Source organism: Arvicanthis niloticus, chromosome 27, assembly GCF_011762505.2.
Source record: "Arvicanthis niloticus isolate mArvNil1 chromosome 27, mArvNil1.pat.X, whole genome shotgun sequence".
NCBI classification, from domain to species: Eukaryota; Metazoa; Chordata; class Mammalia; order Rodentia; family Muridae; genus Arvicanthis; species Arvicanthis niloticus.
Window position 1 is genome coordinate 3,008,558 of NC_133435.1, and position 21,907 is coordinate 3,030,464.

Here is a 21,907-nt window from a genome sequence, read left to right on the forward strand (position 1 = left end):
TATTCATAGTTAGAAGATGTGCAGAAAATCCCCAGAGATGTATAGTACACTCAGTAGAAGGTAGATGTTTATTCTTATCTCTGTTTCTGGGCTGCTGGAAAAGGTATGCCCAATATTTGAATTATAGTCTGCAGAGTATAATGGTTCATCATATCTGCTTTTGTCTTTAGAGCTCATTTCCAAAGCTCTTTAGATCAACCCACCATGAGAGGTGACCTGGCCTGGTGAATATATTACCAACCATGGCCACAGTCCTAAGCTTGAGCTTTGTGACTTTGGATAAGCTATTTAACTTCTCTGAGCCTCAATCTGTGACATGGAAGAGTTAGAGGAAACAATTTAGCAGTCTTGGCACACAGTGATTCTGAACCTACATAGGTTTCCTTATCCCTGAGGCAGCCATTATCAAGATGTTCTAAGGATTTTACTACTGGCAACACAAAGGAGGTTAAATAAAAGTCAGAGGCAAAAAAAAATTTACAGTTTCTGTTTTATTCAGCTTTGTTTTCTTTGAAGTTTCTTCTTGTTCTCAAAATTGAAGAGGCTTCAGCTCACTTATAGTTCTCCAAAGTGGAACTTACTTCTTTGCTTTCATCTGTAATATACAGTTTTGACCTCAGATAGAAGCATTTAGACCCTTCTATTCCTTGGGGTTACACACTCAACTCTCTAGTTTTGTCCTTGCTAGACCTAGCTACACTATTTTCTGTGGTCACATACTCTCCTCAATCCAAAGTTTTGACCATGGATGGAATTATCTAGACCCCACCTGCACCATTCCAGGGCCATCTATAGTCCTTCCCACCTCTTTTGTTCCCAGAATTTCTTCTTCAGTTTCAACATTGCTGTTTTTGCATTTTAAATCTGCTTGCATTAGTTCCTAGACTTTAGGAAAATGTGTCTACAGAGGCTCAAGCTCCTTTCCTTTGATGTTTTGTCACCTCTGAGCTGTAGACACCAGTTCTGTACAACCATTCTGCCTAAAATCTTACAGTGCCCCTGGAACAGGTTCAACATTATACTATAGACACCTTGGGGAAGCTTCTACCCTTCTCTTCTGTTATGTTTTCTGATTCCTATGATTATAAGATCCCATTAATTCTGAAACTGCTGCCCTACTTGCAAAACATCCCAGGCTATCTTGGGGGGAAACTAAACTATGTAGGCTGGGGAAGAGTAGGGGATGGGACAGTGGCTCTATTTGTCTATGGGAAAGCTGTCATCCATGCTAGGGTAAGACTTTACTGTGGGATGCTTGGTGGTCACCCACACTCTTTTGAATAAGCCCTCATTCATGCTCTGTAAGCTCAATAAAGTCATTGATTCCTCATGGGGGGAGGCTATAATGGAATCAAACTTTAGTTTGTCATTGTGACCTTAGGAAAGGGGGAGAGTGTGACTCATACCCTCTACCTCGAAGCTTCAAATTTCAACCCTATAGGAATGGACCATAGCATCAGACAAATACAACAGGTTACTGGAGCAATACATGTTTGCTGTTTTCTGTTCACTGATTCAACAACTGAACATAATTTCTACACATCACAAAAGCTCTTTTAGAAAATCTTGATGTCTTTCTTCAAAGTACTCAAAGTGGCAAAAAAATACTAATTTGTAATAAAATCTCAATCTAGCATGCCTTTTCTTGCAAGTTCATACCTTCATTAAGAATTACAAGTTGTTTCAGTTTGCTAACAGGACAGTATCTTGTCTATCAAATTTTACTTCCATGAGCTTTGTTCAACTCCTCTTCAGTGCACATGACAGCAACCAGGTGAGATGTGCACAGCAAGAGTCACTACTCTGTAAATAAAAGAGGTGGCTGAGGCTCTTAGCAAGGGTGAACTGTGCAAGGTCATGCAGCTAATTAGCGCTAGAGCTAGGGCTGAGATCCAGGTCTGCTCAGCCTGCCTTTCCCCAGTGTCTATTTCAGAGGGATCCGACAGCTGCAACAATTTGTATACAATGGCATGTTCAAGCCGTGTGGACTGGCTGTTTTGGCTGTAAACAATTGAAGATATTTGTCACTGGGATGCTCACTGCTGCTTTGAAATGAGCCCATGTGCTCGTTACCTCTTATTTGCTGGTGTGCAAGAACGAAGCAGAAGGCAACCACTGATCTGCTTGAAAGCTGTTTACTGAGTACCTAGAAAGTTTTCAGAGCAGAGATGTTAGCTGTTCAAGCCATTGAGGAACACCTGTTCTCCTCTCAGTCATGGCTGGGAGGGGACATCCATCCAACACCAGTGCCTCAACATCCATTAGAAGGCCCAGAGAGAGCAATGAAACTATGAACACAGCATGTTGGGTATTGGATCCATGACCGAGCAGTTTAGCTGAATTCTTTGTAGTACAAGCTGCATGGGCTGGACTTGATTTCAGTCATAAACCTTTGGCTATTCAAATCCAAATCAGCTGGTTTAAATCAGAATTTCTGAGATGCATCCAAGTTTCAGCTATTTATTTTAGTAATCTGTGAAATCTTCATTAGATGTGGCATTTTTTTCTGGTGTTGATCCATCCAAAAGATGAGTACTGACAATTTTCAGTGCATAAACTCAAGGACTGATGGTTATTTAATCTGTTGTGGAGATTAGGGACACAGTTGTGGGTTAGGATCCCTCTGTCAGTGTCTAACCACCTCATCAGATGTTTCCCAGACATAACGAGCAGTTAATAAAAAGCCATGGCATTTTCTGCATATGCAGACTTTTACTTAAAAATTCAGGTTATATAAGAAAACATTATAAAAGGAATTGTAAGAGTCCATCTCACTCCAAATCAGAATAGTTTTCTTCAGGGAAGTAAAAAATAGCAAATGCTTTTGAGGATGTATGGAAAAAGAAACTTTTCTACACTGTTCATAGAATGTTAATTTATTTAGTCCCTATATAACTCAGTATAGAAGTCTCCCCACAAACTACGAGATGGCTGAGCTTCAGGGGATTCAAACGTGTCAGAGCGATCATACCACAGAAATGCCTACACATTCATGCTTACTGCTACTCTATGAGTTCAATAACCAGCTCATGGAACAAGCCTAGGTGTCTATCAGCAGATTAATCAATAAAGAAAACATTGTCTTTGAATGCAGTAAGGATTTATCAGGTTATAAAAATATATAATAATGTCATTTGTAGGAAAAATGGATGGATCTGGAGATCATTATGTTAAGCAAAATAAGCCAGACTCTGATGTGTTCTCTAATATGTGGATAGATTATGAAAATATATGTAGATAGATAGATAGATAGATAGATAGATAGATAGATAGATAGACAGACAGACAGACAGACAGATAGTATATGACCTATTTAGAAAAAGGAAGTGGACTCATGGAACATTGGCAGTGCATTATAAAAGAGAATAATTGGTTTGATGAAATTACAGAGTACCTAAGATAAACATATTAAAACTTATACTTAAAAAAAACTCATAATAAGACACAACATTTATATACCTGAAAATAAAAAATATGTATTAGTTAGCAGATGTTAGTTAGTAGATATGTGGGTGAGAATAAGAAGGTGACTGAGACCTGTTATATGTCTTCTGCTCCAACTTCTCCCTTTGTCTCCTGTTTCTAACCAAAATGTTGTATTTTTGTTCCATGTTATAAAATCTCTTTTCCTAAAGCCTGCCTCCTGCCTGGGAATCATATAGGACGTGTATGATAATCAGAGTTTATAGCCACCCTCTTGATAGCTGTTTTCCTTGACTTTCCTTGCCAGTGTTTGGGGTATTACTGCAGGCTCCTAGGCTGTGGCAACAGGGGAAGATCTGACATTTAGCTTTTAATCTGGGATGGTGATCAAACACTTGGTAATCTCCTGTCAATTAGAAGGAAGGTACTCTACACCCACTTGTCATTTATAATTCACGAGTAGAGTCTGAGGACGTGCTATGCTTCAAGTGGAGAGTTCCAGAAGGTAGAGTTAAATGTAACACTTGATGGGGGAAGGTGATAAAGTTCTGTTTAATGTCTGGTACCATGTTCTTTGCAGAGGAGACATTAACCCACAACATCCTGACGAAGAGAATTTGCCATTTTTTTTTTTTTACCCTTCTTTTGAGTGGAAGATATTTTGTAATGCCTCTGACATCTGTGAGGGAATCCTATAGCTTTTGTGTAGGTCTAATTTGAATTTGACAGACTCAATCAAGCCTCCATAGAACTTCCCTCTATAGGTTCAAGGGCACTTTGATACCCTTCTTGTGGCACAGTAACATTTCCCTTCTTTCCCTAGCTCCTGTAGGCCTTCACCCTAACTCAGCTGGGAGCATGGCTGATCTCTGCGGCATGACACTTCCAGTCTGAGCCATTTTTGTTCAATGATGGATCTATGTCAGGAGGGTTATTTTCATAGGAAGATACTGAATGGGAACAAGAAATAAAAAGAAAAAAGGGTGACTGTTCTTAGGTATGGTGGAGGAGGTTTATATAAAAGCAGAGTCAAAGGCAAGGACATCTGGAAAAGTCCAGTGTGAACATGATGCTGAGCCAGGACATGTGGGAAGAGGGGAAGAGAGAGGAGAGACAAAGAACCAGGTGCAGCAGCCAGGATGCCCAAAAGGTACAAAGAGAGATGGTAATCAGAAAGGTTGGATTATACAGAGAAGGGAAGTTCAGCCCCTGTGCTGGAGAGGTTTAAGGTAGAAGTGGGGTATACCAGTCAGGAAGTCCTCTTAACAGGTAGGACTGCAGGGAGAACCTGGTAGCCAGGTCTGCTTTGATATGTTAAATAGGCATCTCAGCTGTTTGTCTGGGGGTTTGAAACCTAATAGATACAAGTCAGCATACAGTCTGTCAGTTTTAAACACTATCAACAGGTGCAGAGCCAAAAAGCTTTTGATTGAAAAATCTTTTTGTTTGGTGAATTTTATACAAACATGAAAATCCATCTTTCTAGACCTTTTACACATATTTCTCAGCTAATTGCCTTAGTGCTCTGTGGACTAAGTGTCCCGTCTCTGTCTACATCCACATCTTAGGAAGAAGGAAGCAGGTATAATGAGAAATTGATTGGCCGGCTAGAGGTCACATCATAGCTTAATGACAGAGTTAGACCATGATTCGAGCTTGTCTCCACATTTTATGACATGATGTTATCTAGTAATTATTAAGAGAATACAGATGAAAGTGTCCGAATTTGTCCATCAGTCACTGTATTAAGGAATTCAGACTGTGGTAACTTTCAAAAAGCCTTACAAGACACCTGAGAGTTCTTTTCTGAGGCTTTTCTGTCTCTCTTATAATCCTGTGATTAGAAGCAACATTAGGTGTGAGTGGCAGTTTGTAGGTACAGCCAGGGTGTGAGGACAGATCTGCTTTCACCCTCTAAGAACTAATTATTTTGCATTTAATTCACTCTCGCTGGGTAACTTGCAAAATGAATTCTAAACTTTACATGTGTTTACTCATGTGATTAGTTTCTTTAACGTCTATATTGTATTTTTCTGCTTATGCTATGATTTTAGCAAGCATTCTTATTAAATCCATGTGGCCTGCCTTGTGCTCGGTACCCTTCAGCCTGAGACAGTTATTGTTGACCTTTGATGCCCAGTCAGCATATTAAAATGAAAATTGATGCATACTATGGGTAACGGGTGTTGGTGGTACATGAAATTTGCCCCAGAAAATTGCCTTGGAATTCCAAAGGGTGGAATGACCAAGTCTACAAGAAGGCAGAAAAGGGATAGAGAAAAACATCTACATGGCATGAGCTGCCCCAAGAGCTTTATTTAGCTCCTAGGTGGTACCTAAGTTCTATTCACTCCATTACATCATACGACGTGCAACTTTCATTGTGGATGGTTCATGGGAACAGGTTGTAGACAAAGACAGCAAATGTCTCCTCTACATATGGCCTTGCTTTGGCTGTTTTCTGTGTCCATTTGAGAAAGTCTGGACAGAAATCAAGTAGCATTGCTTCCTAAGAAGTGACCATCCTTAATCCAGTTGGGCTCTGGATAACTTAGAAAGCTGGTCAGTCAGTTGCCTTGTATTAGAGGAGACAGTTCAAGAAGCATGGTTTCTCTCAGCAAAGTAATAGCCGAATGTTGAAAGAGCCTAAACTGACTTGAGACTTGGAAAACTAGCATACATGTCGAAGGTTTCATGGAGAACTTGCTGATACTCACTCAGATTTGGGTTGAGTTGAAGTCAAAACAATAGGCTAATGGTGTCTGTGTTCACATTCTAGTCTGCATCAGCCAACAGAGAAAGTACCTGTGCATATTGTTGACCAGAATTAAAAAGTGCTATTAACAATGAAAAGCCAAACTTGCTCAAGCTTCTTCTTCTTTTATAGGTCATTTTCCAAATATTTGTACTGAACTGTAGAACATCAGTTTGTGTTGAAATACATAATTTAATTTGAGATCGGTGAAATCCAGATTTAATGTGGTGTTAATCTATATGGTCTTTTTTTTTTCTAAGAGTGAATTTGTGTTGGTGATGGATGCATCTGCATTGATTACAGCATTACTGTTCTAAAATGCTGACAAATATGATTAGGCTGGTTGTACAAGAACTTCAAAGAAGGAAAAATGCCAGTGTTTCAAAATACTGCCATCTGCTAGCTCACACATGCACGGCCTAATGTGCACTCTTTCTTATACTTCTCAGTTTTGGTCTCCCTGAAAACACTTCCAAGGAAGTTTCCCCCCTTATCAGAACAAAGTAGCAAGAGGTATTTTTTTTTTTCAAGCCAGATGTGACAGAACACACATCAGCATTCAGAAATGAGGCTTTTGCAGTGGGTAATAGTGTAATCGGTTTTGCCAGCAGCAGAATGTACAATCCTATTAGAGATGGAGAAAAGAAAGTGCCACCTTAATTTACCTCCAGGCATTAGAGCAATAACTTGAGGTGCCTGGGGCTGCCTGTATAAAGATACTTTAATCACATGGTAAAAACATTTTTAGTCTACTGCCTGCATTCGATGAGGGACAGTTCTCCTAAGTTAATAAAGGAAATCCATCCAGCTTCTACCCTGACAATCATGACATGCTATTTTTAATCTTTGTCAACATTGAATCAGTGGAAGACATTTAACAGGTTAAAGTGAGAGCAGCCCACGCCTTTTATGTCCCCTGTGCTTGTTGCAGAAAAATTATCTGATGGCTGTCCTGTGAGATGGATAGGTCACAAGAAAGAAGTACCCTGAAATGGAGGGAAGCCAGACTTCTATCCTCATACCTTCAGATGGAAGCTGCTTTCTGTTGTCTGGTACCTCGGGGACCAAATTCATTATAGTACCCATCAAACTAGAAAGTCGTCAGCCAAAGGTATTCCTTATGTCTGCTCCCTGGCTGTATGGGGGATGTGATCTTTAATTAGTTCAGGTTGTAAAATATGGCAGGGAATTTCCCAGCACCCTTTGCTTTGTCTCCAGGTCAGCTAATGCAATTGTTTTTAATTGTGGCTGAGCTATTGTCTTTGACTAGATTTCCTAGAGTGCCCTTTACCAATTAATGGTAATATGCTACTGGGAAATCATGAAGCTTGTGGAAAGCTGTAAATAGAAAAGCCCTAATAGGTTGCCTGTTAATAGTGATGCAGAGTCGGGGCCCTAATGCCATTAAATGGCAGTATTCATGTGTAAAAACCTAGCAACATTCAGGAATCCAGCAGTCGGCTGTGCATGGACCGCATGTATGCATATGAACACATGGGCTCACAGACTTGCTTCCTGTCTCTTCCCCTGCCCTCCTCTGACTTTTCGCTGAGCTCTTTTTTAATATAGATTTCCATTTTCTGTTAGCTCTATGATGGATTGAGTTCAAGGAAGTGACATGAGCATGCTGTTGCCTTTGAACTTGTGCTTCAGACACACTGTGTTTTATCTTCCTCCTGTTTCTTGGCTTGTCATCAGTTCTACCAGTGAATTTTGACATGTGCAAATTAATAATCATTCAGTCCAAATGAGTAGGGTGACCTCTGGGCCCACATGATATCCTCAGAAGAAAAGGAAGCATCATTCATAGGCTCAGAGAGCTTTCAGTTTAATGAGAGAACAAGGTACCTCCTTATTATGTCTGTTATGTGTGTATATACACGCACATGTGTGCATATGTGTATATAATTCTACCTATTTCTTATAGGCTGGGGACTTACAATTATTTAGTGTAACCACATTCGTTCTATATCAGCATGGGGTAGAGTGCAGAGAAGAATGGTTACTTTTGTGAAAGACTTAATTACAAGTTGGAATGGCCCCTAGTTTAGAAACAGAGACCAAAAGCAAGTCAAGAACATATTGCCAAATAACAGAAAGACTCCTGGTGCATAAATGCAGGGTAGAGAGACAGCTTGTCAGTTTGTTTGACAAACACTGTGATGTTTCTATGGCTGGGGACAAAGCTGAGGGAGGAGGTAGTTTGTTCCTTAGAAGCCTCCTTGGGTAGTGATGGACAGATGCAGGCTTCCGCCTCTGCTGTTCAGTCATGACGGTAGGATTTAGGAAGTAATATTTGATTCTTGGGCTTTAGAAAAACTGCATGGTTGCAATATGTATATTGCCATACAAAAACAGTAATAATTTTACAATAAAAATGAAAACATCGACGATAACTAATCAATAGTGTTGATTACAGACTGCAGACCATGCTAAACACTGAGCACAGTATACAGTGCTTCTTAACCATTGTTGTGAGAGACGGATTAAGTGTGTCATGTCCTTAAATCTAGAGCTGTTATAAGGTGATATCCTCACCTTATAAACAGAGAATGTGATCTTCAGAGATGCCACTCCTTCTGCACTGGAGCCCACTAACAAAGGACAAAGAAAAAGTGTAGGCCTTCAGCACCACACTCACTGTGCCATTTCTAGAACCTGCCTGTGCTGCCTCTCTCCCCTCTCTCTCTCTCTCTCTCTCTCTCTCTCTCTCTCTCTCTCTCTCTCACACACACACACACACACACACACACACACACACACAAACACACATACATTTTATCAAGCATAGTTCACTGTTATTACATGCAGACATTTTAATGTTCCATTTTATCATATTTAATTTTTAAAATCACAAGTCAAGTTGGGGAGATGGCTTGGTGATAAAAGCATTTGCCTTACAAATATGAGGGCCTGAGTTCATGCACGCACGCACACACACACACACACACACACACACACACACACACACAGATAGAAAAACAGCAGACACACACACACACACACATAGGATAAAACTGTCACGTGTATGGATTCCACAGCTTATGAACTGATTACTACTAATTATGACTAATATCCATGAGCACTGGTTGGTTTTGTTCCTGTGAAAATAAAGTGTTCCCTGCCCATCTGCTGGATTTATTTCTCATAGACATAGAAGGACTTGCTTCCAACTCCTTTGAGATTGTACCCTGATGTGGCATCCTCTCACAGTGGCAAAGGTTACGGTGAAGGAGAGGGACACTACATGAATCACATTATCCAAATGAATTACTGCTGTCACCTGAACTCAGAGAGATATGCTGTTCCAAATGGGAGTCCTAAGTGACTTGTGCTTGTCCATTGGGGGTTGTAAATTATTATGTAATGGAAGCTAAATCATTGTAGTTTTTCATTTTAGAACAATTGTGACTGTCGGATCCAGAACACTCTCCAAAGGCAAGTTGGGCCATGGGAAGCAGAGTACAAGCCAGCCGGCTGCACAGGTTCTCTGAGGAGCCAGGCTTCTTGGGAGGTCAGTGCGAAGCCAAGGCAGAGGAAGGGGCACAGACTTGTTTCCGGGATTATTATTATATATTACTGCACTTGTAGATTTTGGATGGTTCCCAGCTGTCACTATGCCTGCCTGTTTAACCAGCCTTTGAAACCTCTGGTCTGTGCTTGCTACTTCTGTGTGATAACAGAAACAGAAAATAAGGCATTTCTGAGTTCTTTGGTTGTGAACAACTGTTACTTAGGGGTTTAATATTGTTTCTCTGCAGGAAAGCACACAAATGGGCAATTAAACCTAGTCATTAAAATAAAATATGTTTATAGCTGATTCAAAAATCCTGTGTCGGCTATGTCTTTGAAGCAGTTAATTGTTATTAATAAATATATTTCACATTTGCCTCTCTTGCTCACCATCCTTGCTGTAAAAAGTGTTCATAGCAGATTTTATGGTCTTCCTGACAAGGTTTTCAGCTCTTTACCTGCTGGTGTGGTCTCTGGAAAGTGCTGCTGCTCCGGGCAGTGGTTCAGGAATGCTTCTTTTCACTGTCTGGGCTTTGTGTCAGGCAGAGGAAAGATAGAAAGTGAGTCAGACACTGTTCCCCCATAAAGAACTGATGGATGGACAGACAGAAAGAAAACTGCAGGATTGTGCACTGAATGCCACAAAACTGCAGATATACATACATCAGAAAATAAGAGGTCATATCTGCTTGGGAATTTGTTTTGTAAGAGTGTTTGTGAATTGGGGAAAGAGATTATGTTCTTGTGTGCGTGTTAGGGCAAGGCTCCGCCAGGTGAATTTTAACATGGTAACATAGGGGAAGGAATTCAGAAAGTATTATTGCATATGGAGTACCTAGAAGGATGAAGCCTGAACCGGAGGAGATAATCATTCATAGTGGCAATCTCAATAGATGGCAGCCCAATTGCTTCCTTTGTTCAAGGAACCCAGAACCTTTTGAACTGATCAGGCCATATTCAGGCCAGATGTTTCTAGGTATCAACTGTGCTACTAGGACACAGCTGGAAAGAATACCACCAACTGTTGCTTCCTCTGTGAGGGTTCTTGAGTCATCTTGTCATGACTTGGGTATCCATATACCTTTCTGATCGTGGCCTTTGGCCATGCTAAAGAGGCATTCTGGAGGGGCCACAGGCCTAACAAACATTGTATTGTTTCTTATATGTGTCACTTGACTCTCTAGGGTATCTCTGTAGTAGAGGGAACTCATAGGTCTGCATCTGCTGTGTTTGGGTGGGTGATGCACAGGCTGTGCTAACCAGTGAGGAACTGAGATTTTCGTATCTGGGCCTCTACTATTTTAATTAAACCTTGCTTTTAGCAACACTTTGTGTCTCTGCTCTCCTGGGCTAACTATATGTGCTCTTTTGCTTTACAGCTTATTTCCACATGTTGAACACTGTTAATGGATATGACAAAGGATGATAATTCTCTGCTAGGTTCTCCCTGTGTGTCAGGAGCCACAGGGCCTCTGGAGATAAAAACAGCACACACTCACTCAAGCCTAATTTACAGTTTGGATACTCTATCCAATATCTGTCAGGGACTCTGTATCTGTGGAGTTTGTACTCAATAACACAGGCAAGGTCTGATATGCCCTGGGCCATAGCACCAGTAAGTTAATGGAGCTATTATTAAGGCTTTGAATAAACCTATTCCTTGGAAAGACAGGATAGTACTTCCATGGCTGCTGAGAACACATAAAACTTAGAGCAAGCAGCTGGTCTGAACCCATCCCAAACAGCCTCGAGATGACTCGTCCTCAGAGCATGGTGGTACAAGATTGTAACTCTTGTGCTAGGGAGGTGGAAACCGGAGGATGGTTGGAGCTTGCTGGTCAGGAAATTTAGTCTAATCAGGAAGACCCAGGTCCTAGAGAAACAGACCATTTCAAAAAACAAGATAAAAGATACATGAGATTAAAATATAATTATGCATACACACACATACACACATATATGCTTCATACACATACACACACACTCACTTCACACACATCCTTTCACACATTCACATATACTTCACACACACATAAACAATCACACATTCGCTTTACATACACTCTCACACACAGTCACACACACACAATTTCCCATGTGACCTATGTTCAGAGCCATCTTCTGAAACTCTGGGATTACCCAACTATCCTCTGTCAGTGTCCCCCTCCCACTCTTGGCCTCTCTCTCTCAGTTTTATGGAGCCCCCTGGACTTTACCTATTTTTATTTCTGAACAGTGTGAGTATGAGGAAGAAGGTAGATGTAGCAACAGCTGTAAGGACTCTAGGTCTTCATTTCTAGATACCTCCCCTCATTTCTCTTGTGACTCTAGCCAGCTAAAGAATAGTTGATATGTAACTTAGAGCTACACATATGGAGTGGAGGTCCCCAACTCCAGGGTCACATTGTACTACTACTGTGAACAAGCTTCTCTGTCTCTCTGTCTCTCTGTCTCTCCATCTCTCTCTCTGCCTCTCTGTCTCTCTCTGTCTCTCTCCCTCTCTCTGTCTTTGTCTCTCTCTGACCCTCTCTCTCTGCGTCTCTCTGTCTGTCTCTCTATCTGCCTGTCTCTGTCTGTTTCTCTCTCTCTCTCTCTCTCTCTCTCTCTCTCTCTCTCTCTCTCTCTCTCTCTCTCGGTGCCAGGTATCTTATTAATACCACAAACACTTTGACTGTCCCTAGGATCAGAAACCCTTAGTTGTATTGGACAGGACTCCCTACAGGCAGAATACCAACACAAAGCCAAGGCAGTTTACATATGATCTTGTAGTTTAACAGAATCATTGTCATTTTTAAAAATCATAAATTATCTGTTTCTGCTTTTATATGTACTATTTGCTCAGCATTATAGGTAGTTCCTGAATAAATGTCTTTATTAAGGAAGAAAAATCAGCATTATTTTTTATCCCTGCCTTGCAAGTACAAGATTTGCTCACAGACCTCAATTGTTTAAAAAAAAAAAAAAAAAGCCATTACCCTGCAGTGTTACTTCAATAGCTTATGATCTTGAAGTAATTTAAAAAGATAGTAGGGTAATAAAGTAGTACTAAAGTAGCCTTCTTTTCTCTCCTGTCCTTTTTCCTTCCCATTCAGTCAGCATCTAGGTACTTAACAAATACACAAGCTGCTGTGTCAGTCCTCTTATGGGGACCATAGAACTCCTTTGTTCTTTGTCATAGTATACTCTAGCACTGTATTTATCTGGGTCTCCTCTGTGCCTCTGGCGCTGTCCAGAGCCCAAGTGGGCACATTTCATCTCAATTAGAAGCAGAAGAAGAATGCAAAGCAGGGGGATGTCAGAGGTTACATCCATTTAATAGGTTGGAATTCAAATGAAAATTGGAAAACAATCCAAGACATCTATAGAGGAGGAGAACTGAGGAAACTCAATTAGGAAAACCATAGACTTTCTTCCTCTGGGGACTTGGTTTCTTTATGCTGTTGTAGTGGCTGATATGGTTATAAATAAATAGAGAAGCAAAGGGTTTATTGTTTCTATTGTAAAGAAAGGTAAGTTGATTGTCATGTTATTCACATATTCTTTGTATGTGTGCACTGACTATGATCTTATCAGCCAAAGCTGATCATAGAAGTATGGCATTGTCTGTGGTTCACCATCACTGCTCACAGAAAAAAAAGCTATTTGGTGAGATTCAACATGAAAAAAATGAAAGAAAACAGAAGTTTTGTGAATATTTTCCCACGGTAAGCTTCAGTAAGCATGTCATGATAGATAAAGATGGGCTTTTGATGTCCCAGCTTATGAACCAGGGGAGCAGCTCCACACTCAGACCTGATCCATCTTGCTTTGTAGCACGTTTTGCTTTCGTCACCCAGAATGTGTTTGACCTAGGAAATAAATCCAGTTATTTGGCAAGTAGCCTCTGCATGGTGTGTGTAGCTATTTGCAAGACCTTGGTTACCCCAGTAAATATCAAAGCACTATGCAAGTCAGAAGGCATTCTCTTGAGGAAAGAGCATTGGAGTGTCTGCTTTTGTTATTTTACTGGGAAGTTATTTGAGCCTCTTACTCCTTCTGGGATTCTAAGTATGAAATTCAGATCAGTGAGGCTATAGCTTTGCTTGCAGCTTTCTTATCTGATAGGAGAGACATAGAAAATTCTCCCCAAAATAATAACGGTGGCATTTTTGTGGTCTAGGGGTCAGGAGTCCACCCCAGAGCAGCTACTGAATTCATTTCAGTCCAGGGAATCTTTTAAGAGAAAAGGCTTTTCTAAGCAGAACTGGAATTCCCAGGCTACATGCTAGAGACCCAAACACTGTTTTGCTGAGTTAGAGAGTTGCAGACCTGTAGTAAATCGGTTTAGAAATTGGATGAAGGTACAGCTAACATGGACAGCACATCACATGAAGGCATTCTCAACTTAAAAGCCAAAAGTTATGCTCTGACATTTCATTTAAGAACTTCATAATTTTCAACCCTGAAGATACCTTGCTGTGGATCTACTTTGACTTAATTAAACGTATACCCCTTGCAACCTGTAACAAAACTATCAGCACCATGTCTGATAATCATGCTTCTTCTTACCACAACCGGTACATTTTTCACTCAGTTAAATAATTGAAATTGAGAAAGGAATGATTCAAAGGCAGAAAAGACAGCTATATCCCTGACTAAGAGTGCTACTGCTCTTACAGAAAACACAGGTTTCAACCCCCAGACCCCACAGCAAGTAGTTCACACCCACCTATAACTCCAATTCCAGGAGATCTGAAGCCCTATAGATGGCACTGACACCTGCATGTGTAAACTCCTGCAAGCACACACACATACACCTAAATAAAAACAGTCATAATATTTTCAAGATGAAAAGAATGATTCCAAGGCTACGACTAGTGAGTTTAGTTGTTATCACTCTGATTGACAACTTGTAGTATATTTGAATCTTTATATTTCCCCTAATAAATATTACGCACCTATAAAGATGAAGATTTGTGGTACCATCCTGAGAGCATCTACTCCTGATACATGTTTTCTGGAAGATCGTAGGCCAATTATATTTAACAATGCACATAACTTGACAAGCTGCTTTCCTTTCTTCACTAATATACACAAATGTTAGGTATGGGAATATGTGTCTATAATCCCAGAACTGGAGTAAACCAGAGAGATTTGCCTGGGACTTGCTGTCCAGTCAATCTGGAAATTCTCAGACCAATGAGAGATTCTGTCCTAAAACAAAACAATCATTCCCTAGTGTACTTGGGGAAGACAAACACATACACACAAATACACATGCTTTAGCCTCACAAATTCAATCCAAGAAATTATTTTAAGAATTGCAAAATATATAGGCAGAAAATACTTTTCATAATATGAGTTTTATTATTGAAAACAATATTTCCTATGTAAATAGTGGCATCTCAATTTAATCTTGTTTTTTGCATGCATTGATCTCTGTCTCTGGTACTGTGACAAATTCTTGTGGTAAGTAACTGTGCAGCTGAGGCTACGACATCAACCACTGCATCTCTTTTGAATATCCCACCGGTCCTGATAGGGACTGTTCATTATCTATTCCAACCTGTGTCTACATAAATGCTCTCTCCCTTCCCAATGGCAACACTTAATAGACACTTTTGTAAGTACTCCAGGGCGAATTGTAAGCCAAACTTAGACAAAAGCCCAGTAAGTCTGTAGATCATAGAGGATTGACGGGATGGAGGATTAGGCTTTCTGTGGGACTGGTGTCTGAAGCTTTTATGGTTGCCTTCTGTAGTTTGAGTCCTAGGAGCATCCTGACTAATTTTGAAATGTTCTAAGCTGGGCCCTGGTTTCCCATAAAGTCCCATCATTGCTCACGGCTCTGTTCCCATCTTGGCTACTGGGGTGATGGTTGTGGTGTGACATAAGAAAGCAGTTTCATCGCTTTGATGTCTTTGTCTGTCTCTTGCTTTTCTATTTGGCTCTTGTTTCAACTATGAAGTAAGAAGCCAGGAGAAAGCAGCTTAGGCAAAATTTTGCACTGAGTTTAAAATGATTGTCTATAAGTCTTCTCAGAGTGGTTATAGGTTTATTTAGCGCCCTCAGTTAAGTCCTTGTGTGTTGATATGGCTTCTTCCCTGACTGTTGCAAAATAGCAGTGACATTTGATTTTTCAGAAAACAGCATGGTGCAGGCTTATAGCTTTGCAGAGAAAACGTTTTCCATTCTAACAGACAAGAAAACATTTGAAGGGTCTATTTCATTCCTGTAATGAGTAGATAAAATAATTTACCTGAGAATGGTGTTTGTTTTGTATGCAATCAATTCAGCATCACGTCAAATAGAGAGATTAGCTTGCAAGATAGCACTTTGATTCTTGACCCACTGTCTTTTCATTCCTCCATCATTTTGTCTCTTGTGGGATGTGTGCGTGCGTGCGTGCACATGACAGCCCTAATGCAAAACCTACTTCCTTCATCTACCCTCATTTCCTGATGTGCTTGTGGAGGGACTATGTATACATCCATAGAAGTACATATGGATCTTACATGTCTATCTAAGAAATTCAAAGCAAGTGTAATTATAGTTTACTGATAAAAGAACTATTCGATTGAGTTCTGCAGAAAATCATTTCCTTATGTAAAGGCTGACATCTCAATTTAATCTCATATTATACATATGTTAATCTTCTCCAATATGCCAAGAATATTTGTGCTGCTCTCAGGAATTCTGGGTGACTCACTCCACAGCCTTCCTTTGCTTGAGCCATCATGTGCTCTGTGCTTTTTTTTCCCTAGGAGTCATCACTGCTGCTGACATTCTTGATCGAGAGACAACAGCATCATACTGGCTGACAGTGTATGCCACAGACCGGGGCGTGGTCCCTCTCTATTCCACCATTGAGGTCTACATAGAAGTAGAAGATGTGAATGACAATGCCCCACTGACCTCAGAGCCCATCTATTATCCCGTTGTCATGGAAAATTCTCCAAAGGATGTGTCTGTCATTCAGATCCAAGCTGAAGATCCTGACTCTGGTTCCAATGAAAAACTGACCTATAGGATTACAAGTGGAAACCCACAGAACTTTTTTGCCATCAATATCAAAACAGGTAAGGGCATTCTTGGATACTTTGAAGTTGGCTGTCCATTTTGAATAGGTTATCTGGCCCTTGCTTTGCTGGCTTATCTGTTCTATTGTCTAGAAAACAGAATCTTTTTTTTTTCTGGGCGTAGTTTTTGATAAAATGTATGTTTTTTCTGTCTACTTGAAGTGTTTTAATCTCACCTATCACTGAGGTGAACTGACCTAGTAAGAATCAAAGTATTTCCGAAGGTCTCAGGTTTGCCTCATTCATTGTAAAATATGGTCCTGGACCACTGCGATGGTCAGCTGCCTCCTCTCTTTCTTGAGAACAGGATGGCTGGCTCACTTTATGTGAGCTATCATTGTAAGGTCTCTACCTCTTTCTTGTTTAGCGTTACTCCCAGCTTGCTATAAATGAACCTCCTAAAGGCTTAAACCTTAAGATTTTCTATGCTAGCAGTAGATTAGCTAAGATCAGCTCATAAATTTTTATCCCTATATTATCTATCAGGGTTCTAAAGAACTCCCCATGACTATGTCTGACTCTTTACAAAAAAAAAAAAAAATTGGAAAAATTTAATTTTCTGACCTTTTGCTTAAGTTTCTATAGGTTATAATAAGAATTTAATTTGTTAAGCACGTATCAGAAATGCATATTGTTCAGGAAAATGTGGCCTGACCAAGAGGCACGCTGGATGGAGCATAGCATTGTGGACTTTGTTGCATTGACCTTGGCATGCTACTGCTTTCTTGCGATGTGCAACTTTTAGACCTGAACAGAGACATTAAGCTCTCAGTGATAATGTGATGGATGGGGCTTTAGTTCATTGAAATGTAGAATAATGTAATTGATGATGCTCTGGGTTGATGTTGGTCGGCATTATGCTTGGTTGATGCTTGTTGGTGTGGACAGACTTTTCTCAGGAACACTGATGGAATTGGTAATTATTCGCCTTTACTTGTCAAAGTAGAAATGTGCAGTGGACAATACGCACATAGTAAAATGATTATAATAAAACTTGAAGGGGTTTTCTGTAAGCCCAGTTCTGAGTCAGTGAATTTTTAAGCATACTTCAGTGCTCTCAAAAGTATCCAATCAGCACTTGACTTCTGTTTCATTATAAATGAAAGGTGGTGATCAGCTGGCAGTGTCTGCTCAGAGGCATGCTTGTGCTAGAAGGAGAGGACTCAGACAAAGGACTCAGGCCCAACAGCTGAGACACACTAAGCATAGAAAGCCCCCATGTACCTGATAATTGCGCCCTTGTACTGTGCCAAGACCCTCTGGTTCACTTTTGTGCTCTAACATAGTATTATAAAATGTGGAGAGAATGGACGTATTGAAATACTTTTATATTTAATAGAGAGAAAGGAAATGGAATGGGGAGGAACAAAAACAAAGGGAATGTCATTAAATAAGTTGAGTGTGTGACATCTGATGCCTCACACTCACATTCTGCTACTCCATTGTGATCTTGCTGCCATTCTGGTCATCAGAAGAGCATCTAATACCTTGCTTTTGAATGAAAGAACCCTATAAAGGGGCAAGTTCAGCTGCTGCTGGCTTAGGGTTGAAAATGGAAAACAACTCTTGAGGGCAGATCTTTAGGCTACTCTGGCCATCCATGCTAGCCTAATAGGCTCCAGGCCAGTGAAAGACTTTGAATTAGAAATTAAAATAAATAAATAAATAAATAAAACAAACAGTGGTACTGAAAGGTAACACTCAAGATTCTCCTCTGGCCTCCACATGTACATGGCCACACGCACACACACACACACACACACACATACACACACACACATGTATATGTATATGTATATGTATATGTATATGTATATGTATATGTATATGTATATGTATATGTATATGTATATGTATATGTATATGTATATACATACACACATTCTTGCCAAAAGAATGTCATGGATAAGAATATGATGTACGGAGCTTACACAAGACCTTGCGTGCATTGTGCTTACTTCATGCACATGAATTTTCAGAAAGCCCTACATTATCATAATGTGGCTTACATTGCATAATAAGAGCCTTAATTGTATTCATAATTTCTCTGTCTTTGCCACAGATTTTTAAAATGTGCCCAGAATGCCATTCTCATCAAAGTTGTCTAATTGTCTCAAATAAATGAGCAGCGTGTCTTGGTTTTCAGACACAATATAAGAAAACAATGTATTTTGTTTAGTTGGTTGTTAAGGTCATTGCACCTATTATTTTTTTTTATCACAAAGTTCAATAAACACACATGTTTAGCTTACAAGGCACTAGAAGTAATAGGACAGTAGCAGAACAGTTGACACTGTGATCTAGTGACAGTATGAACATGTAACTGATGTACAGGAGGTTTAGTGAATCTGGGCTTGTCAAGGGTGATGGTCATGCATGAATTGCTTTATGTTTAGGATCCTGGGTTTAAAATACTTGCCCCAGACTTCATAATTTTGAAATTCCATGGACCACCACAGAGAACACCTTATAAGTAAATCAGTCCTGGTGTTGTAAGCTTTGTGTCCTTGGGAAGTTACTGATTCCCGTTTGAAGCTCAGTTTTCATGAGTGTGATTATTAGCTTTGCCAACTTGATACAGGTGAAGCAATCACCTGGAGAAAAGAGACTAGATCAAGGCTTGTCACCTTCGAGATGGCCCATAGCCATGTTTGTAGGGGACTGTCTTAATTAGATTAATTGATGTGGAAATACCTAGCCCACAATGGATGGCACCATTCCCTAGCAGGAGATCCTGAACTGTGTAAGAGTGGAGAAATTGAGCTGAGCAAAAGCAAGCAAAAGGGCATGTATGTATTCATTTCTCCCTGTTCTTGACTGTAGATGCAATGTGAACAAACGTCTCAAGCTCCTCCCACTGTGAGCTAAAACTGTGAACTAAAATAAACTCATTCTTTTTTTATGTTCCTTTTTGCAATGGTATTTTATCACAGTAACAAAATCATGCTAGAGCAGTGAGTAATGATTGCTCTAAGGAATTTAGGAGTTGTCGTGAGGACTTACCTCACTAGCCTAACACAACCAAATCACAGGAGGAATGATGGCGCCCTGTCTGCTTTATGCTAATGGCATAGATATGCTTTAATGTCTTTAAGCCTAGGTTTCTTATCTGGAAAGTGAACACAACTTTGCTTACAGCACAATTGTTACTCATAGACAAGGAAAATCACAGTGCATGTGGAGGATGCTCGTAAATTGCATAGCTCTTTAAGAAATATCTTTTAATTATGACTACATTTTTTTATGTGTGGGTGTGGAATGGGTAGGTGTCTATGTGTTTATGCGTTGTGTTGGTGATGGGATATATTTATACATGACCCCTTGGAGGCCAGAAGCCAAACCCAAGTTTTATTCCTCAGATACTGTCCACTTTTAGTTTTGTTTTGTTTTGTTTTGGAGAGGGTCTTTCAATAGCAGGAAGCTTACCAAAAAGAATAGTCTGGCTTGCTAGCAAGCCTCAGGCATACATCTCTCTTCACCACACCAGGCTGGTATTACAAGCCCATGCTATCAGCTCTGCTTTTTATGGGAGAACTAGGGACTGAACCCATGTTCTCTCAGGATTGTAGAATAAATGTTTTGCTCACTGAACTATTTGTCCATGTCAGACTTTTTCTTTCACTTCTGTACTACAGGGGATAAAGCTCACTGAAGCCTGTGAGCTCTTGGTTCAGGGTATTGTTCTTGCTGTCTAGAGAACCTGGTTGGCTCCTCGATGGTTGCTTTAATCTTTGGCATATCTTTTGTCCTAAGAAAGTCATTAGTGTGGAATAGTGGCAAAAAACAAACAAACAAAACAAACAAACAAAAAAAAATTAAAACCAAAACATTGATGCAATGTTTTTCAACAATGAAGCCAGGGCTAAAGCTAACTAGTACAGTTAGCAAAGAGTTGTGCTTTATATTTTTTTTCCCCAGAATGTTGTAGATTCTAATAAATTAACACGTTGGTTTCTCTGTGGTCGAAATGAAGTTTATAGTTTTTCTCTGTTCTGGAAATGTGCTAAAGATTAAAGTGGTTAACACAAACATGAATTGTGCCAGTGTTCTAGGTCCACAGCCTGTGGCACATAATGGGCACCACTGCCTTCTAAATTGAGAGGGTTTCTCTGTTGAGTCAAAAGGCTCATTTGAGTTTTGCTCTACCAGATCTGGAGCCGCATAGAATAAGTGGGTTGTGGACTTTCTTCAAGTACTTTTTGCAGATTAGGCAAAGAAATAAAAGCTGTCAAGATAGAAGGTCCTCTTTGGCCTATACCCTGCATGAGTTCCAGACAGAACAGAAGAGGTCACTCACATCCAGCTCCTTGTTGGTGCTGCACAAGTGTGGTGAAAAGAGGCCGTGCAATGTTCAGACTCAGGAGAAGAGAAACTATGCATCCTTCTAGAGAGATGCAAGCAGGCCACTCGACGCTCATCCTGACAAAACTAGAAAGGAGTGGGGAAAACTTTTCTTCATAGCTCAGAACATTTGCTTCATTTCTGTTCACTCTAATTAGCATAGGCTCAGCTGTAGTGGGAGATATTTAAATCTCCAACCCAAATAGGGCAGGTCAAAGAAAGCACAACTCAATAATTATGAATATATTCTGGAAGCCTAGATTGGGTAGATACCCCTACACTACTCTGTTCCACAGCTATGAGACCCTTATAACTTGAGGATTTTCCAGACCCTGAGTCTGTCCTTCTACCTCCTGCTTCCCAGTTGTCCTCCTCTGTTGTCTTCTCTCTCCTCTCCTTCTCCCTAGTTGTCCTCTCTCTCTGCTCTCCCCAGCCAGGTAGTCTCTGTCCTCTTCCCCTCCATTGTCTTCCTCCAGTCCTCCTCCCTCTCTTCTCTCCCCAGCCTTTATTTCTCCAAGTCCCCTTCCTCTGCCCAATCACTGGCTTCAGCCTTTATTTTACAAATTAAGATGGGCAGAAGGTTCACTAAAAATCACCCATATAATGACTCACACTTCCTCTGCAGCCCTTCAAAGGAAAGGGGAATTAGTATCAAAATACAAGGCCGGGGCTATCCACAACACTCAACAGTCTAACCATAGGTAGAGCTCTCAGTATACATTATACATATTGTTGCAATCAGTCTATGTTCTTTACCAGACAAAGGACTGTGTAAGCTAGAAGCTGAATGCATCTGGGAGACACTCTGTCATAAGGA

The 21,907-nt window shown here is 40.3% G+C and overlaps 1 protein-coding gene across 2 annotated transcripts in view; it reads left to right on the forward strand.

Annotated features, from left to right (window-relative positions):
- Fat3 (FAT atypical cadherin 3) overlaps nt 1-21,907 on the forward strand; it is a 451,748-nt gene that overhangs the window by 110,991 nt on the left and 318,850 nt on the right. For both annotated transcript variants that reach the window (XM_076925995.1, XM_076925996.1), the window contains exon 2: nt 16,435-16,749. In XM_076925995.1, the coding sequence (XP_076782110.1) occupies nt 16,435-16,749 (315 nt within the window). The remainder of the gene's footprint in view (nt 1-16,434; nt 16,750-21,907) is intronic.